This window comes from Pundamilia nyererei, unplaced genomic scaffold (genome assembly GCF_000239375.1).
Source record: "Pundamilia nyererei isolate P.nyererei 1_Seehausen unplaced genomic scaffold, PunNye1.0 scaffold00150, whole genome shotgun sequence".
NCBI lineage: Eukaryota > Metazoa > Chordata > Actinopteri > Cichliformes > Cichlidae > Pundamilia > Pundamilia nyererei.
Genome location: NW_005187551.1, coordinates 1,371,149 through 1,389,868, shown reverse-complemented (window position 1 = coordinate 1,389,868; position 18,720 = coordinate 1,371,149). Strand labels below are relative to the sequence as shown.

Sequence of the window (18,720 nt, the reverse complement as noted above, 5' to 3'; positions counted from 1 at the left end):
AGCTTCTTTTGTTTAAAACAGTGTTTTTCTTACTTCATAATTGCGCAGGTTCAGTGCCACACTTCCTTGGTTAACTTCTTAGACCTGGACCTGCGATTTAGGCTTAGACAAGGCTTTTAAAAAAAAAACTGGTGAGGGCTGCTTTAGGTCCTGCTGAGACTTCTGTATGAAACCAAGGAACCAGTGTCCTTGCTCTTGTTTCTTGTGCTCTGTCAATCCACCAGAGACGCTCCTGAGGTGGCAATTAACATCCTTTTGCATTTACTTTACTGTGCAGTGCTGCTTCTTCGAACACCACTCTTGAAATCATAGTGTCAGCCATTCAGGGCGCTATGGGAGCTGAACAATAGGAAACATTTGTGATCCCCTGAGACAAAGAGAGTGCTTATGCTTGCTTACACTCGGACGGCACAATAACAGCTGTGTTTTCTAAAGAAAGGGTGGGGGAGTTCGAATTTTGTTCATCTCTGCTGGGTGCCCTCTTCACTGTAATAAAACAAGTGAGAGTTGTAATTGCTTTGTTTGACACCTTTCACTAGCTTGATGTTGATGTGTAGTTAGGAGTCACAGGAGATGCTGTGTTTTTGAAAACTTGGTCCTTTGGTGGCGTTTGGGATTTGTACAGTAAAAAAGAAGCACAAGAATGTGATAACGTGAGAGCTGGGAGGGATAAAGAACAAGGTACACTTACAAGTGGGCTGACTGCTGGTCACCCAGGCTTGTAGCTTACATCAGATGTCATGTATTGAGTGAACCACGGGCACTTAGTTAAGCAGTAAGCAGGCAGGAAGGGTTATGGGCCCCTGGAGGCTTTTGCTGACAACCTGAGCTATTACTGCAATTGAACAGTGGTGACCATAGTGTGTGTTCATCTCCAACCCTACGCAGTCTCTCTGCACTCCTCGCGGTAAGTTCAGGGAGAGCAGGTAGAGGTTTCTGCGTTTTAACCAAAGCCCCTGCTTACTGCACATCCTGTGGGCAAAGATTGTAAATCTCCACTTTCATTCCAACTTCAATTTTTTTAATTTCATTTTTCTTTTCTTTCTCCTCGACCCTCATTAGCAGCAACCTTGACCCTATCCTGAGCAGTGTGGGCAACACTGCAGCTGCCGCTTGATCGTTGCCCACTTAACAGGACAAAAAACCAAAAAACCTGCTGAATCATTTAACACAAGCAGATTTTTATTACTTAAAACTCATTCATGTGCTAAATAAATACTTGTCTTTTTTTGTGCTGAAATCTTCCTCAAATACGCAAACGGCACACATCATAACGATGACTCACCGCACAATGAAAATACAGGACTCAAATCCCCCCAATCCAAAAACTGTGACCCTCTGTGGATTATCGCACAAACCCTGCACAGAATTGTAATGCATTTCATCTCCTGGCATTGTTTTCTTCAACTGCATCCTCTATTTTCTGCGTTATTATTTTGTGTTTGGGGTTGCGATTGGGCCACTGACAGTAGAGCGATGTTATAAATGCCAAGGTCAGAGGTTGGAGTTGTGTAATTCATCATTTTCGTCTTCTGTGATTGAACGAATACTGGAGCACTCTTACACGATAGTACACTGTCCCGAACCTTATCGTTTTCCTCGCCTCAGGTTTTTTCTATTTCTTTTTATCATCCTTCTCCCCCCAGTTTCCCTCATGTAGCTATCACTCCAAACGCCCTTTCTCCTTGGTTTACTTCACCTTTTTTATCTCTCTATGTATCCACTATATCAAATCTTTGTCTCCCCCCCTCTGTTTCCCCATTCTATAACTTTTTCTCTCACCTTCATCTCGCTTGGTTTCCCTCCTTGTGCACTGCTCTTTGTTTCTTTCATCTGGCTCCATCCTCTTCATCTACCCACGTCTGTCTAGGCGTCACCTTTTTCTCTCTGGGCTCTCTGTAACTTCCAGCTGATAATTAGCCAGGCGGTACAAACTGCCTTAGCTTTGTTTGTGGCCCCGGGGTCGACAGGACATCCCCATCTAACACAACGTGACTTACATAAGCAGCCGAGTCAAAGCGACGACACTGACCTCAGAGGGACCCGGGAGGCAGGAAGGCTGACTCAAGATTGAGCGATGGAACGAGATGGAGACGGAAAACGACAGAGACAGTTCTTCACTTAAGTCGTGCACCTGATGACCTGAGCATCTGTAGTGTCAGAACTCGTTGTGCAATAGCTCTCATATACTGTATTTCTCAATAAAACAGTATATATATATTTTTTTTTTTTTTACTTTGTGACTGGCTAGTCTGTGAAAAGTGCCACATAGATAAACCTTTACTTGTTTACTAATAACCTTCTGGGTACTAAGGATCAGGTACGATGAGATGACAGAGATCTGGTGTAAATGTAGTCGCATTAATATTACATATACAGTCAATAATTCCACTTTACTCATATATGATGTCAAAACGTGCTACACACATTTTTTTTAACACTCTGAGCTTCAAGTCTTTTTTGGTAAGAAAAGAAAAAGAGGTCAGTGAGTCAGTGAGTGCTGATGCGGTCAGTGAGTTATTAATATGATTTATGAAGTCAGAAATGATGCCAGTTAGTGTGGGTAAATCGAGCAAGCACGTGTACAGCTACACTAAGATCAAAATCTCTTCACAGACCACCATCACATTTGTGTGCTGTAACTCTACCGGCTATTTTCATAGAATTAATTTGATTTTTTCATTTTTTTTAGACTTAATTGTTCACTCTTACCCTTCTGCTTCCGCTGTTATCCCAGGAAACAACTCGGGCGGGGGGTGGAAGATCTTCAGCTGCAGAGCTGGCTCGCCCGATTTCCTCCTCAAATAATTCCTGAATCACTGAGCTGTATCTCTCTCCTCTTTATCTCCTTTCTTTCTCTCTGCCTCTCTTTATTTGCTATAAACCACATCTTCAGACACTTGTTCAATATTACAAGCTTGCATAAATTTTGCCTCAATTTCTACACTTCTCTAACTTTTACAAGCCATCTATTTTCATTGGACGACTTGGACTGAAACCCGAAGCTGTTTCAGCGAAAACCTGGGTATTAACGCAAGAGCTTTCCATCACGCCTATAAAGACCTGCTGACATTTATACAGTCAAATATCATTCATGAGGTCCCAATTAACCCGTTTCTCTGTTGTAGCCTTGTCCGTAAATTCCTAAGTATCGCACTGTACCTGCGATGAAGAGATCTAAATCTCAGTCTCTGTATCTGCTGATGCGTTATTCATGTGACAGATTTGCAGCAGATAAGTGCCTCACTTTCGTAGGAATACCAATGAATAAGTGATGCTTATCCCCACTGAGTCTTGTTGCGATAAGGGGGGAGAAGAAAAAAAAAGCAAAGGTAAAACTGAAGAGAGATGGCAGCTTGGAGAGTGCAAAAGAAACCCCCCTCAAAACACATTAAATCCTTTTTGTTTTTTTCTTCCAGCCATTTTCTTCCACTAATCCAGGTTAGCATCGCAGGACGAGAGGCAGGGCACACCCTGGCCAGTCTGTCGCAGGGTTAACGCAGACAGACAAGCTCAATTTAGAGTCACGAGTTGGCCTAACCCCATCTTTGTCTTTGGACTGTGGGAAGAAGCCAGAGTATCCAGAGCGAACCCTTTTTGCTGCGAGGTGATGGTGCTCACCCCATATTTTTTTGTTTTTGACCAGTTTGACTCTAAACTCCAGCCGACCTTTGTCTAACTGCTATTACATTTTCATGCATAACGGTAAACCATAACTTTTTGTGTCTGACAGCTAGGAAAAAAAGCTTTCCTTTGAAGTTCAGCAATAACATATTGCAGCGTAAGACGTCTCATTGGAATCAGGTTAATAGTTTCCCACAGACAGCCCGTGTATAGCCACAAATAATAGAAGACGTAGCAGTCTAACCCTAATTGTATGATGATGAGCTTCTTTATGGGTCAGATTCAAAACGCTGGCAGAACATCAGAGAGGAGGATGAGGAGGACTGGTTTTTGTTGTTGTTTTGGTTGCCAGTGACGTAAGTTGAGGAATAGGAGGCTTTCAATCCCAAATATCTCAGCTTTAATACAGCTAGGGTTGGGCTGGGGTTTGGCTGTTAGCCACAGAGAGTTTCTGAGTCGAGAGGTCAAGAACCCAGTGTAGTCTTCAGCTTACCGCAGCTAGAGACTAATTACAGTTCGCAGGGTTGCCTGTGCTCTTTGAAGTGCACTTGTATTTATTACACGTGTATGTGTTTCTGTCTGAAGATGGACTGGTTAGGAGTGCAGATGGTGGATTATCTGTGCTCATGCATAGACCCTTATATATGTATGGATGCATATTGTAAGACACAGTCAGCTTTTCCCCTGTAGGGCTGCTGCTTATTTAAACACGACTGTACAAACTTTCAAAACTTGGCCTTATTTTGAGGGAACCTCTCTGGCACTAGAACAGGTGGACCATGACAAGCCACAATAACCCGGGGCTGACAAAGTTTTCTCTTTTCTTTTTCTTTCCGAATTCGCTTGTTTTCGTTTACGTCCAACAGCACTGACAGAGCTGCTCTCTCCTTCACTCTCTCTTCGTGTTTCTAGGTAATGATTTGTTCCTGGTAGCCGTCCATGAGCTTGGTCACGCACTGGGCCTCGAACACTCCAACGACCCCACAGCTATCATGGCTCCTTTCTATCAGTACATGGACACGGATGACTTCAAACTACCAATGGATGACCTGCTAGGCATCCAGAAAATTTATGGTAAGCCTTCTTTTTTTCTTTTTTTTATTTAAATTCAGCAATTTGTTAAGCAAACGCAGGACACAGCCAAGTATTAGAGTTTATCAGTGTGGTCTGAGGAGCTTTACAACTCAAAGGGTTAGTCTTCAGGCTTTAGCTGTCATACAAGCAAGCCAATAACATACTAAGCATTCATAGTCATCTTCCTGTGACATATCAAGTCAGTAGACCATGTAAGAGCTCAACTATAAGTACACTGCCCAACACACCTAACCCTATGAAGCTGGCATAGCTAAAGTAAGTCATCTTCCTTCACCTGGAGCTCTTGTTTTCTGCGTTATTGTAACAAACTTTCACAGTTACAGAAATAAGATTAAGACCAAGATTCAAATTAAGGCTGAAATACTTAAATTGAATTCAATTAAGACCTACATTTCCGATCATACTTCATCATCAGAGCGCCTACAGCACGCATCCCTCATCGACACACATTTGGAGTTGACAGACGCTGATTGCACAGTGCTTTGTCTTCTCATAAAGCTGATATAGCTCTGGGGCGGCAGTGTGAAATTCAATTTGATGGCAAAGGATTTATGGAAGCACCCACAGAGTTTGCTTCTTCGGTTTTTTCACTCGTAGTTGAATTAGTAGATTGCAGTGACAAAAATCAGTTATCAGTCTGGATACTTGTAATGATAATTCAGACGAGGCTGGCTTGTGGAGGCGGAAGCCTTAATGTTTAAATGTGTTATCGGGAGTGCCGATGCTGTCGTCTCAACCTCAGCTTGACATCTAAGTTCGGAAACGACTCGTTGGCGAATAACAGCATCGTTCCTTACAGCTGTCGACACTGTACACCAGTCACACTCTGCTGAATGGCTGCATGCGCGCACACACATAGAACCTGCCATCTGCTTACATGGTCAGGGCACGTCCCTCTGGGAGTGACAGACCTGGGCAAGCGATCAAATCTCTCTTCATCCCTCTCGTGTTTTATTCCTCTGCATTGCCCCTCCCTCTCTCTCCTCTGTGTCGTACCAAGAGTTGAAGGGCAGGACGACTGATGACAGCTCTGCTCTCAGCTTCGTACCCCCCACCCCCCTCGCAGTAATTGGCCTCCATTTTTTTTCCACATGCCAGTGCCGGTGCTAGATGTGGTACTAAACAGGAGAAGAGGTGGGAGGTACACAGCTTACATCGAGTACAAGGTGATGCACTTAAGGTTGAGTAGGAAAAAAGTGCGACTTGGTTCTGTGTGAAGGTGAAGCGGTATAACGAGATGTGAAGGAAATGCGAGTGAACTGGCGTTCATTTACAGCTGTTGGCTTGCAGTCTGGGAGAGTCGGGCACAATCATACGAGGAACTGTGGGAAGCTAAGAGCTGCTGAGGATCAGTTGACCTCTAGAGTTTTTGGACGTTTTGGCTTTGCTGCTTCTGTTTATTCCTTCAACTCTTTGAACCGTAGTCACAAAAAACACTGTAAAGTGCATTCGATATGTATTGACTTATGTGAATAAAAAGTTTGGCAGCTTGAAACAATGAAGTACAGATCACATTCAAATCTATAGATGTGGCATTTCTGTCATGTAATCTTTTTTTCTTCCTGGACAAATCCCAATGTTCCCACTGGGCTTTGAACTTAATGACTTCCTGCGTTCTCAGTGCCCACTTCCTTTTTACAGAAGCAGCAGAGCTCAGGCACCATGATGTCGATGACTGGGATGACAGAAACAAAAATCATTAATGTTATTCAGGCCATAATTGTATTGAAATTCAGCTGAAGCCCTCAAACAGTAAACATGATTTAAAAGTTGGGCTGGAGTTTATATTTCTAGGACCTTTTAAAGAAAACAAAATGAGCTAAATCTAATTTTACATAAATAACTAAAGGGTAAATCTGCCTTAAACTTCTAAATGGCCGGATGCCCAACAAGAGCTGCATTAAATTTTAAAAGTCTCACATGTCTTATCTTTTAGGCCTCGTTAAATCTTTGTTTGATATTTTTCCTCTAAACCATGACCATTAGCCTGTGTCATAATTCCATTATGAACAATAAAACACTCCAATATTGATATTCTCATTTTCTGTATATGTTCACTCTTTGCACATTTATATCTTTAACCACACTAGCATGCTAAAAACGGGCGTCAGCATATCCACATTGCTAGTTGGTATGTCCACATAGATTGGCTAACATATCAGTAGTCAGCTACAGCAATAACACTATCCTTTACTACTCCACCATGACTGTCACGTAATACTTCTGAAGTTTCTCTGTCACACAGGCCTCCTGTTTCTGCACTTACATCTCTTCACATCCTGCTAATGGCTTTAGTAGTAGGGATGAGAGGTCAGCAGCAGCTGAGGTAGTGGTCAGGGAATTGCAACATGAGAAGGTGAAACCATGATGCAAATCGAGCCAAATATCAATAGTATCGATACTCATGCTGGTATCAGTATCGGATCGATACTAGTGTGATAGGATTGATTTCTTTTTCTTTCTGTGCTCTAAATTCAGTATGTAGCCCACTAAAAATAAAATAAGTACCTCAAACATGCACTATGAAAAATGTCTGAACTTTTTGTGTTGAGTGTTTTACATAATACACAGAATTTATTTAAATCCAAACAGATCAGCAATATGAACGTGAACTACGAGTGGTTCATGAATGAATTCTGTGGTTATAAAGGCTCTTCAGCTCCTTTGTTCTTAGGCTGCATTGCTGGTTTTCATCTGTGTTCCACTAATATCTGTAAGTGTGGGAAGTTTGTCTCCCACTCCCACCCACAGAGTTCGCTGATTAGATTCCTGTTTCAAGTGCACAGATCGGTGGAATTAGCTGATTGGTCCAGCCAGTCACCACAGTACTGGTGTAACACATGGGCCACCTGGACATCTCCAGTAAATTAACAACAGCCAGATGCTGAAATTACAGGGTGACCAAAAGAGCCAAAATCGGCCCCCAAAAAAGCTGTGTTTATCTTTTCTTGTCGTCGGTTTACCACAATGTAGCTGCAAGTACACATTTGCCTGTTTGTTTACACGTCCATCTGACTGTGAATCTCCCCCATGCTTACATAACTTCAGAGTACTTTGGCTCCACTAATCTGGGATGTGTTTCAGGGGATTAACTTCAGTCAGTGAATGGAATCACTCTCGTGTAGACCCGCTGATCAGTTTTGTGGCCTGGGTGATGGCTTAATCCTGCGATTGTCTGGTTTGTCAACTACAGATGGATGACACATTAAAGGAAGAGCCAACGTAAAATGTCTAAGTAGCCACTACATGTTGCCAGGACAGCTTCAGTGGGCCTTGGCATTGATTCTGCAAGTCTGTGAACGTCTGCTGAAAGAATGGAAGGCCATTAAAATCATACATTTTATCTGATTAAGGTGAGGTCTTTCTGTCACATTATGGGCTGAATATTGGTCTCTGTTGGCAGACTGTAGGGATGTACGGATCGAAACGTCTACCTGCAGAAAGCGTCTGCTGCCAGATAGAGGCTAGCGTGCCAAGTATGTGGTGTTATTGTTGGTCCAATCAGTCAGCAAAATTATAAGCACAAAGAGCTGACGTGAAATGAGCGTCTGTACTTTTAAGACTGCAATTTTCTATCTTTGGAAGTCTGCACGGGATCTCGTTAGCACAGGTTGAAAACAACTCTAGAAAGCTCTGCGCAGGCAAATACCTGCGCAAACGTGACACAGGCGCAGTACCATGGAACAAGCGTTAGTCTTGTCACAGTCTTGTCTTCCTCAGTCTGTCTGCACCTCATCCCCTTACAGTCACAGAGTGCGTTAATCATGCAGCGTCATGCGTTATTCATAGGCAACGCCCATTTGTTATTAGCCACTGCCTCAGTGTGCATAACTCCTTTCCCTTTATCACGTACAGTAATTCATGAATTTGGCATGAAATCACATGATCTACATTTATTAAACCTAATTCTGCTCTGATGTTTTTTTGTGTCTTTATAGCGTATGATATTATGCTTTGCTAAGCTGAATCTCTAAACTTGGCAGCGTTAACATCTACCCACTGATTTCTACCCACTGACCTCATCTTGTTTATCCGTGGACTCCTTTCTCTCTCATATCTTTGTTGAGTCCTCGTTGGCAGCCTTCATCACTTCTTACCTTTGTTTGTTTGTTGTTGTTTTTCCAAGTGGCACCACTAAACTTGGCTTGAACATCCGTTTCTCCTGCAAGATCAGAGTGCTGGTTAGCTTCAACTGGTGAAGTAATGAAAAAGCAAAACAACATGTTGCGGAGACGTATAAGATGTATTTCTCTGACTCCCCGCAGGGCCGCCCGATAAACTCCCCCAGCCCACCAAGCCTTTGCCAACGGCGCCCTCTCCTCGCTCCCATCCTCCTTCGGACCCTCGTAAACAAGACAGGCAGACGCAACTCCCAATGCTGCCTACGCGACCGTCGCAGCCCAATGCTAAACCCAACATCTGCGATGGAGGCTTCAACACCCTGGCCATACTGAGAAGGGAGATGTTCGTCTTCAAGGTAAAACAACAGCATGTGATATCACATCAAAGCTAGGGGCTCTTCACGTTTGGTTTGTTTCCAGCAATCTCAAGTTTTTAACCCAAGAGCTGTTTTTTTCTTTTACCAATAGCCTGGATCTCTTAGCTGTGTGGGAGCACAGAAATCGTTGTTCCCAGTCCAAATCACCACTGAGCTAGAAGAGACTTCATCCCTGCACCATACGTCTGGGTGTAATACATAACTTGACTAGCTGATAACACCAACACAAGAACAACCTGGCCCTACAGTCCATCTCTGTTAGTCTTAATTAAGACCAACAGAGAAAAATTGTGATAAATATTTTATTAAATATATGAAAACACAATTAATAATAAATACATGAAAATACACTGGGAATCCTACTAACAAGAGGGCTCAATTTCAGACTGATAGCAGCCCGGCTCGGTCTTATGGTAGGATTCATGACAGGTCATAAGGTCAGTGTTAGCATGCTCAACAATCTCATTTTGCAGCACGAAATAACTGAAGTAGAAAACTTTATCTAATCGGATTAAACAGATATTGACAAAGTTTAGCTTTGAGGATATAATCTCCAATTGAAACAACAATATTGTAAATATGTATTATAAATCTGTGTAATATAAAATGTGTAATCGTTTAATACACAATAGTACATATAATAGGATCTAATATATACATGATTTTAAATTGATTGCATCCTGCTTGTTATCATCAGCTACTTTTTTGGTTTTGTTTTTTAAAGTTGGGTTGTAGTTACATGCAGAATAAATTGCTGTAAGTTTGGAGGATTATCTAAATATTATTACCTAAATAAGAGCTTTTTCTGTTATTCTGCTTGGCATGTGCATAGTGTGGAAAAACTTCACTTGATGGTAATATAAGTTATTTCACAGTTTCACAGTGCGGTTCTAGCTTGTGGAAATACTGTGGAACCTGTTCTGTTCTCTTGAAGCTGTTGCCTCTGTATTTTATCCCATTATTAAAGAGGCTATTATGTCTGAAGGAAGACTTCCTAGTTAACTTGGGGTCTATTGAACTAGAATTTACAAAGAAGGAAAGGCATGCAGTGCACAGTAGAATACAGTTTCTCCTTCTCTAGAGAAGCTCAGCTTGGTTTTCATTCCAGTACAAGAGAAAAAACACACATCTTTATCCTTGGTCTTAGCTTGTGAGAGCGAGACCTTGGCAACATGCAGTAAGGAACAGAGAAAAACCCTGGGGCTGCACAAAGCTGTCCTGTGTTCTCCACAGAAAGGAGAAAGAGTGCCTCTGATGCTTTATGTGAGTGTGACTGTATTTTCCGTGGATATAAGTAGACAGTATTCATTGGTTAAATAAGAGACTTGTGGAGCCAGAGTAAAACCAGTTTTCGTCCTCTCTGCACCCCTCGCTGCAACTTTCTTCTTGTTGACTCAAAAAATAAATTTAAAAAAAGGACTCGTGGAGCTGAAGCTGCTGCCTGTAAGGATATTTACCCAAAATTAGACTGGAAGCCCACACTGAGCCTGGTTTGGCTGTGGAAACAATACCTGCTTGTCACAGTAGTCTAGTCCAGCCTCTCTCTTTCACATGGTGCCTGCAGCAGCAGCTACTGTCAGCCTTCATTACTCCCAGGGCAACAGCCTGTCCTGATGGAGTGATGAGGATCATGGGATGTCTACAGAGCTCAGAGGTAGTGCTGAGATAAAAAAAGATGTTCAGCAATCAGCCAAATGTTTTATGACTTTAGGAAGTGAAGGAGAAAGGCTCTAAATATCTGTCCCAGTGATCCCAGCGTCTGAAATTAAAATGTGGTTCACTGCTGCAGAAGTTTCCTGGTCTTAATTTATCACATTGGTCGTCTCAAGCATGACTTTGATATTGTTTATATCTAATCTGTTTATATATCCAAGCATTGTTTTTTCTCAGTCTACATGAATATTTCGTTTGTTTTTTTTTTAATTTATGGCTACCTATATATTTACCTTTGCCAAAGAGGTTATGTGATTGGTTTAGTTTGTTTGCAGGATTCAGGATTATTGAAAAATTATTATTCAAAAACAACAGTTTTGCAGAGGTGGGGCTTGACCCACAGACTTTATTTATTTATTACAATTAAATATCAATTAAAATGGGAAAAAAACAGTGAGGTGAGAAATCATCCTTATATTCACAAGAAGGTTTCAGACACAAACCTGGATTCTTCTGGATCAAGAGACTCTATTGATGCTCGGTGTTGAGTGAATTTTCAGCCTTGGTGGAAGGATGCTGTGTATGTGCTCCGCTGCTTTACTGTGAGGACCTAAAACAAGGGATGTCATGATTTTATTGTTATGAGCCAACCATTTCATATAACTCACACCTTAAAATTGTAGGATATTGTTGATCTCAGCACTCGCTGAAGATGTGTAAAGCACAAAAGAATCTGCTTCTAGAGGCTCTTTAAAATTAGACACTAGTATGTTTAAAAGGCAGGGGTCAGTGTAAATATTGGAAAGATGTATTTCTGTAAAAGGGGTAAACGTCCTTGGCAGTTGTGATGAGGACACACGATAGCGCCGAACATTGTGAATGAATTCTGCTAGAACTTTGTAGGGGTGTAGAGGGGGTCATGCTAAAATTTGGCTTCCATCCACCGACATCTTCAAGCTCATCCTCACGATTTATTGGTGGAAAACTGACAAAAAGGCTCGTAACTTAGAAAGTACGATTCTTAGTGTGGTGTATATTGTCAGCACATAGTAAGTACTGTTGACAGATTTAAAATAGCATGTCACATTTGACCTCTGACCTCTCCTTTAAAGCCAATAGATTAATCTGAAGGTCAAAGTGATAATAATGCTATTTGGAACTATTGAAACCTGCCATTGTTTGCATTGACAACATACAGGTGATGATCTATGCTGATTCTAAATGCCATGTCACCTTGGACCTCTGACCTCTTCTTCAAGGTCAAATAAGGTCAAACTTTTGTAAAAATGGCTTTTATCTTTAAATGAGGCTAAAATTTTACTGCCTTTGTTTATGCTGGCAACATTTAGGAAATGATATTGTCGATGCCTTCTGCTAAGGTGATCCCAAAATGTGTTATATCTTTAAAGTATCGTCAAGAGAAGGAGAATGAGCTTCCTAGTTATATAGATAATAATAACAATAAGCTGAAGTTAATAATGTCCAGTTATTTATAAATGAATACCTGTTATAAAAGGCTGTAAGTGTAATAAGCTAAAGTTTTAGCCTAAACCCTTTGCTCAGTAATTTTTTGTATTGATTTCATTTTTGTGTATTGCTAGGATTTATTTACTTATATTTACACTTTCAAAATAAAAGAATCATTTTTATTATTGTATGTTCCAATAGTTTTCCAGGATGCAATGGACCTGCAGAGATGTGATGGTTTGTGGGGAGAGAGCCCATTTTAGCAAACAGATATTAAAACGATAAGGAGCGTTTTGATGAAGTCATATTTCAGCTGTTTCTTTTGTGTCGCACTTGCTGCTCATCTGTACACTGCAGCCTTGTTTTGTTACGCATCATTTGGCTTAGTCCCATCACTTTTCTATTAAGCACTGTATTATCAATTGTTTCATAATTCACAAACTCTGTAACGTAAAGCTGTGATGTATGATAGCTTATGTGCACAGTGCTTGAAAAACAACCCGTATGCAAAAGACATCATGTTTGCAATTTGTCTTAGTTAATGATAGTGTGCTAAATAAGCAGGGGAACCTGTAATTGCTCGGCTTAAGTGGGCATCCACTTATGTTAAATTGGCATGGTGCTTCCATTATTTTGTTGGCTTTCAGCGTTTCGCTGGCACCGCCTCACATTTTCCTAAACATCCCGGGGAGCGAAGGGGAAAGATTTGCAGAACACATGTAAGCGTAGCTGTAAATCCACTGTGTTCACATCGTTAAGACCACCAGCAATATCAGAGTCATGATGATTTGTTCTCCCCTTAGAGTAATCTGCGTCTCAGCCCGTGAATCAAGTGTGTTTAGTGAAGTGAAATGAATAAGGGAGCACGGGTTTGACTTGGATTCCATCTCCAAGTGTGCTTTTCTGGAGGAGCAGGTGGTCCTAATATTTCTTGATTCTCAGTGAGTATTTTGCCAACTTTCTGCGAGCAGACTGACGTATCGTGTTAACGCCTCTTTCCTCCTGGTAGATGAAGCTGCCCAACTGTAAAACAGTTTATCTGGAATCATAATTAGAGATGTTTGGATTACTCCGGACTCTGATAAATTCCCTTCAGAACCAGCCAATGTACACGCACGAGTTTACAGACTGGCTGCAGCGATGGCTCGCTGAGTTTTCAGGGGGTTTTTAACTTCACAAGGCTGATTTGTTCTTTACTTGATTGTTCGATTGATTCCTTGCTTGGTTACTTTGCTCTGCGGGTCCATTTGGCCCTGCATAACTGGGTTGTACTCACCATCCCAGCTTGATTGTTTTGGAAAACCAAAGGCCAGTCGATGCCAAGTCATTATAGCAGAGATCTCAGCGGTCCCGCCGCCCCTGACAGGTGGTCCAGCAATGTAAAGTAGGGAGCTTTAAAGTGAAGGTGATCTGGTGAAATTCACTGGGAGCAGTGGGGTTTTCAGTGCAATTTCATTGTTGATATGCATCATAGTAGGCTTTTGCAGCTCATTGTTAGAGCAATTCAGAGCTTGGATTTCTTTTCACATGGACCCGCTGCTCTGCAAAAAGGAAAATAGGCTGCAGGAAAAAGTATTGTTGTATTTAAAATGATCATTCAGGGCAGAACTCTGATGAGGATGTATGTCGAAACTTTGTATATCACAAGTATTCTGTTTTAAAACATATAGGAGGCTACAGGTTTGTATACGGAACATCTCTTATCAAACCAGGATATTTGGATGATTGCTGTCGGATACTCATCAAATATTTTTGCTGTTCTAGACCTTCAGATGCTCACAGAACAGGTATTCTTAATGAGTGGCACTAAAACAGCAGCAGAAAACAGTGAATCAAGAGCGACAACGTTGCCGTGCAGAGACAGAGGTTTCTGTTTTTAGAAAATATTCACATGTTCCACCTGTGAATTTAAAACGGAGAGCAGATTATCAAAGACTCGCTGGGAAAAATGTTCCACTTTCACGTAACGTTACAGATTCAGGATCGATGAGTAACATTCAGGGCTGAGACGCCCTGATTGTGGCTCTTTATGACGCAGAAGTCCTTGTTATAAAGAATGCTGGGATAGACTAGTCTTTCAAGCAGTGCTGAACGATGTCTGATTTATACGGGTTAACATTAATCTACACAGCCAGGCCGGGAGTCATGCTTGTTAAAGGTGGTTTTTTTACGGTGGCTCATTTTTCTTTCCTAGTGAGGTGACACGGGGTCACCCGGGGTTCACCGATGACTTCACAGATCCAGTGTCAACGGTAAATGCCCCGTAAAGCTACAAAGTTACTGTTGTTTTATGGTCGCAGCCACTTCAGGTTCAACTTTCTGTGAACCCGCAGGCCATATGCTCTCCCACCGGAGCTGGAAGCAGCACACACATTCATGTATATGCATGCGTACACTGGTGAAGAGTGCTTTCTCGGGCTTTAATTGCAACCAGTTTTTTCTCGCTGTACCGCAAACGTGCCCGCGTGTGACGCTTATGCTGTCTGACAACAAGCAGACCAAAAAAAAGTTTCCAGGAGTTCATTCAATTCCCATCAGGCTTGGATTGTAGTAAAATATGGATGGAGTCTCAGACATCATAATTAAAGTTTGGATTTGGGTTTATGGCTCACTGCTGTCTTGTCAGTTTTTAGAGGCAGAAAATCCAAACAGGGATTTGAGGATTTTAACTAAACATTCTCTACAACATGCTTTTCTTATAGCTGCAGTATTGCCTTTATGGAGCAAGAATTCAAAACAAGGATGCAAGGATTACAAAAAGGGAAATTACTGTGCTCATGCTTTTCTTTGTGCTATAAGGTCTCTTTTTTTCCCAAAGTAGTTTTTATCCCTAAAGCTAATTTTTTTTATTAAAGCTCACTGTTCAGTAAAACCTCTCTGTGAAAGCGGTGCTATAGAAATTGTTGTAGCTCTTGTTAGGTGATAGTTTAAATCTCCAAATTCATTTCACCCACTATGTCTCTGCTGTCGTTTAACAGTGACTCATTATGTTCGGACACTTGTAGCTGCATTACACGGACAGGATTAGAGCCTTTTGTTGTGCCCACATGCAGGTATACGTTTTTTCCCCTACAGGTCTATATATAAGCTTCCACCCAACACTCGACACACTAATGCTTTCATCTACTCTAGCTTCCATTATTGGTGCGTTGCCCGTTATATAGACATATAATAAATGGAAACTACCACCCCTCTCGCCCACTCACTGAGGGACACTTCCTTCCTTCGTGTGGACAGATATAGAGCAGGGGATTCTGGGATGCCGCGGGGCGCCTCGCTGTTCAGGATTGCCGATGCCGGAGCCACGCTCCTTGACTATGACATCCATTAATGAGAAAGCAGTTGCCAAATGGGCAGTAAGCTGTCGTGTCTTCTTAATATCTTTTTGAGCAGTGGAATGAAAAGCAAGAGAGAGAGAGAGAGTCCAAAAATAGCGCGCGTCTGGAGTGGATTTTTAATGCCACCAATTCAGTTTTTGGACAATTGTAAGACTTCTTTTTCAGGTGTCCTGAGAATTCAAAGAGAAAGAGAGATGAAAAGCTGAACACCACTCTCGTGTCTAATTTTAATCTAAAGCCTCTGGGTGATTAGCTTAGCTTAGTTTAACTGAGCAGAAAGATGAGAAGCAGGGGGGAAGCAGCCAGCTTGGGCATGCTCAAAGGTAACAAACCCCCTACCAGCACCTCTGAATTTCACTTAATAATGTGTTATGTGTTATCATTTGTTTTAATCTGTACCCACATTCCAGTTTGAAATGTGCCGGCCGCTTGCCCATTTTCTAATCTTTGTGTTAAGCTAAGCTAACTCTCTGATCCTTTTCTCTTACCATATGTTTAATATCCTCCTGTGAGATTGGTACCTAAGTGCTTCAGAGCAGGAATGTCAAACTTATTTTATATCAAGGGGCCGCGTACAGCCCACTTTGATCTCAGGTTGGACAAGAGGAGTGAAACTTGACTTTCTGTCAACCTACAGACATTTAACTACTAATTTAATCCCTGTGATATCTTAATATAAGATGAAGAAGTGTAATTTTAACAGCACATCTCAGCTTTTCTGCATAAAATTATAGAAAAAGTTCTGCTCACTAAGCAGAAAGTCATTCTGTGGTTTATCTATTCTATCTTTGGTGTAGCAAATACAGGTACAAATTTATGCCATCCATCGTATTTTCCATTATAGCCATTGCTCGGCCAATTCTAGTCCCTGGGCCTTATGTTTGACACCCCTGCTTTTTAGCCTTTTTAGCAGCGGCAAATTTCCCCATGATGACATAGTTTTTCCCGAAACATAAACACACCTAGTTAAAATAAACAGTTGCAATTGTTGTTTCCCATGAAATCACTTTTTGTTCTCTAAAAAATACGACTGAAGTTTATTTCAGAGTATAAAATTGCAGAAACTGATAACACAGCCAGTCATTTTGGCAGTTTGATGCCGGAGCTGCTAAACACCGTTCTGCACTCTTGACTTTGGGGATGGAGGCTTACATCGTGCACAGAGCGCCACGCTGACATTTATTGGATTGGAAAATGTCCCCACAAAGATGAACTGTAAAGCTGGCGTATTAGAATTAAAATCTAACGGAAAGAAAGAGCTGCAGGTTGAGAAGTGAAAGCTGCCGTGTTTTGTTGCGCTGATGAAGGTCGCGCTTCATTATTTACAGCAGTTACAGTTACGTCCTTGCAGTCTTGCTTTTTGGCCTTGAGCACATGTATGAAATGAATGAATGAAACAGCTTTTATTTGTCACTAGCAGGTTGCCCTGCAGCGAGATGGAAACCTCCCCATTTCCATTTCCATGTAGAAGGCGTACAAAATGCATCAGCGCACATGTATTTAAGAAAAATCTTCTAGAGTTCAGTTCCTCAGCGAACAGAGTAGACTTCAGCAGATAGATAACTGTGACCTTAATCCTCATCCGTCTGAAATATTTGCACCCGTGCTCTGCTGACGACTCAAGCCGAGTGCGTGCGTCATGTTAGACGAGTGAGAGGTCAACGCCGCTGTCATCCAGATATCACTGCCTGTCATATTCTCACCTCTTCTCTCGGCACATAAACACAAAAGGCGGCAGCAGATGCTTACCCGGGGCTGACGTGGGTGTCGAGGTTTTTAGGTTTAACCTCATTTTTACACAACAAATTCAAAAAAGCGTTGATCTCTCGGAATAGCTTCATTGTCTCCACTTGTTGTTCTTTGCTAATAACAGGGCGGTCTACTTGCTCTTTTGTCCTTTGCAGAAAGATTTCACGCCGGTTCTTTTCATTTTCATTGATTGATAAGTATTTATGCAGTGTTCAACGATTTGAGTCACTTCTTAAATGTGCCGTGTTCTTGTTTTTCATTCCTGTGTTGGCGCTTTACGTCGGGGCAAAGTCTGTAAGTCATCAGCCTCGAACTTTCTAAGAGTCTGATTGAGTCATGTACCCAGCATGCCGCTGTGAAGGGTCGGCGTGTGAACGCGTAGTGTAATTCACACCAGTGTGTTTCAGCTCGGCTCACAAAGATTAGTGATGCTGAGTTGTTTTGAATCTCTGTAATCGTTTTTTTGCCCCTCTCGCTTTCTAATCGTCTCGTGTCACTTGGTTACCATTTTATGTTGTGATTTTATGGTCGTTTGCATCGCTGGTCTTTTTATGATTTTCTGGATCTCTGTACACGTCTGACGCCACTTTGCTGTTGTTGTTGTTGTTGTTGTTGTTGTGTTCTCTTTGTGGTCATTTTGTGTCACTTGGTTGTCATTTTATGGCTGTTTTGCATCTTTTTGTGTAACTTTGTTCACTTGCACGCTTTACTAATCATTTTGCCTACATATGCAATTGTCTTGGATTTCTGTACATGTTATTGCATTTTTTTGTTCTTTTGCATTTCTTTCTCATTTTTTGGTGTCACTTTTATGATTTTTTTTGCATCTCTTTGTAGTCATTTCGAGTTTTTTTGGCTGTCTGGGCACATTTGGCTTCACTCTGTTGTTGTTTCGCCTCTTTGTAGTCATTCAGTGTAATGTTATGGCTGATTTGCGCCTCATTTTAGTATTTTGCACCACTTTAAATCTCAAGTGATACTTGAGGCTGTTTTGTTTGTTGAATCTATCAGTCATCAATAATCTTCCCCACCCCTACTAGTAGCAGACACCAAAAGATATTCCCACAGGTCAGGTGTCAATGCTGCGGTGGTTCAGAGCTGTTAAGGTGGAACGAGGAGGATCCGAGCATTAATTAGGCACACGGTTTTAGTCGGGATTGCTGATTGGTGTCTCTGTGTAATGATTATTTGCCAGTCATCTTGCGGCAGAATCCTCATGAATTAATGCGCTAAACAGATACCTGTTCATTTCAGAATTAATGAAGTGCAAAGTGCTCTCCATCGTGTGTGTGTGTG

General features: G+C 41.6%; 1 protein-coding gene across 2 annotated transcripts in view; it reads left to right on the top strand.

Moving 5' to 3' along the window:
• Positions 1-18,720, top strand: part of mmp16a (matrix metallopeptidase 16a (membrane-inserted)) — a 73,691-nt gene that overhangs the window by 43,808 nt on the left and 11,163 nt on the right. For both annotated transcript variants that reach the window (XM_005744902.1, XM_005744901.1), the window contains 2 exons: positions 4,537-4,698; positions 8,985-9,196. In XM_005744902.1, coding sequence (XP_005744959.1) covers positions 4,537-4,698; positions 8,985-9,196 — 374 coding nt within the window. The remainder of the gene's footprint in view (positions 1-4,536; positions 4,699-8,984; positions 9,197-18,720) is intronic.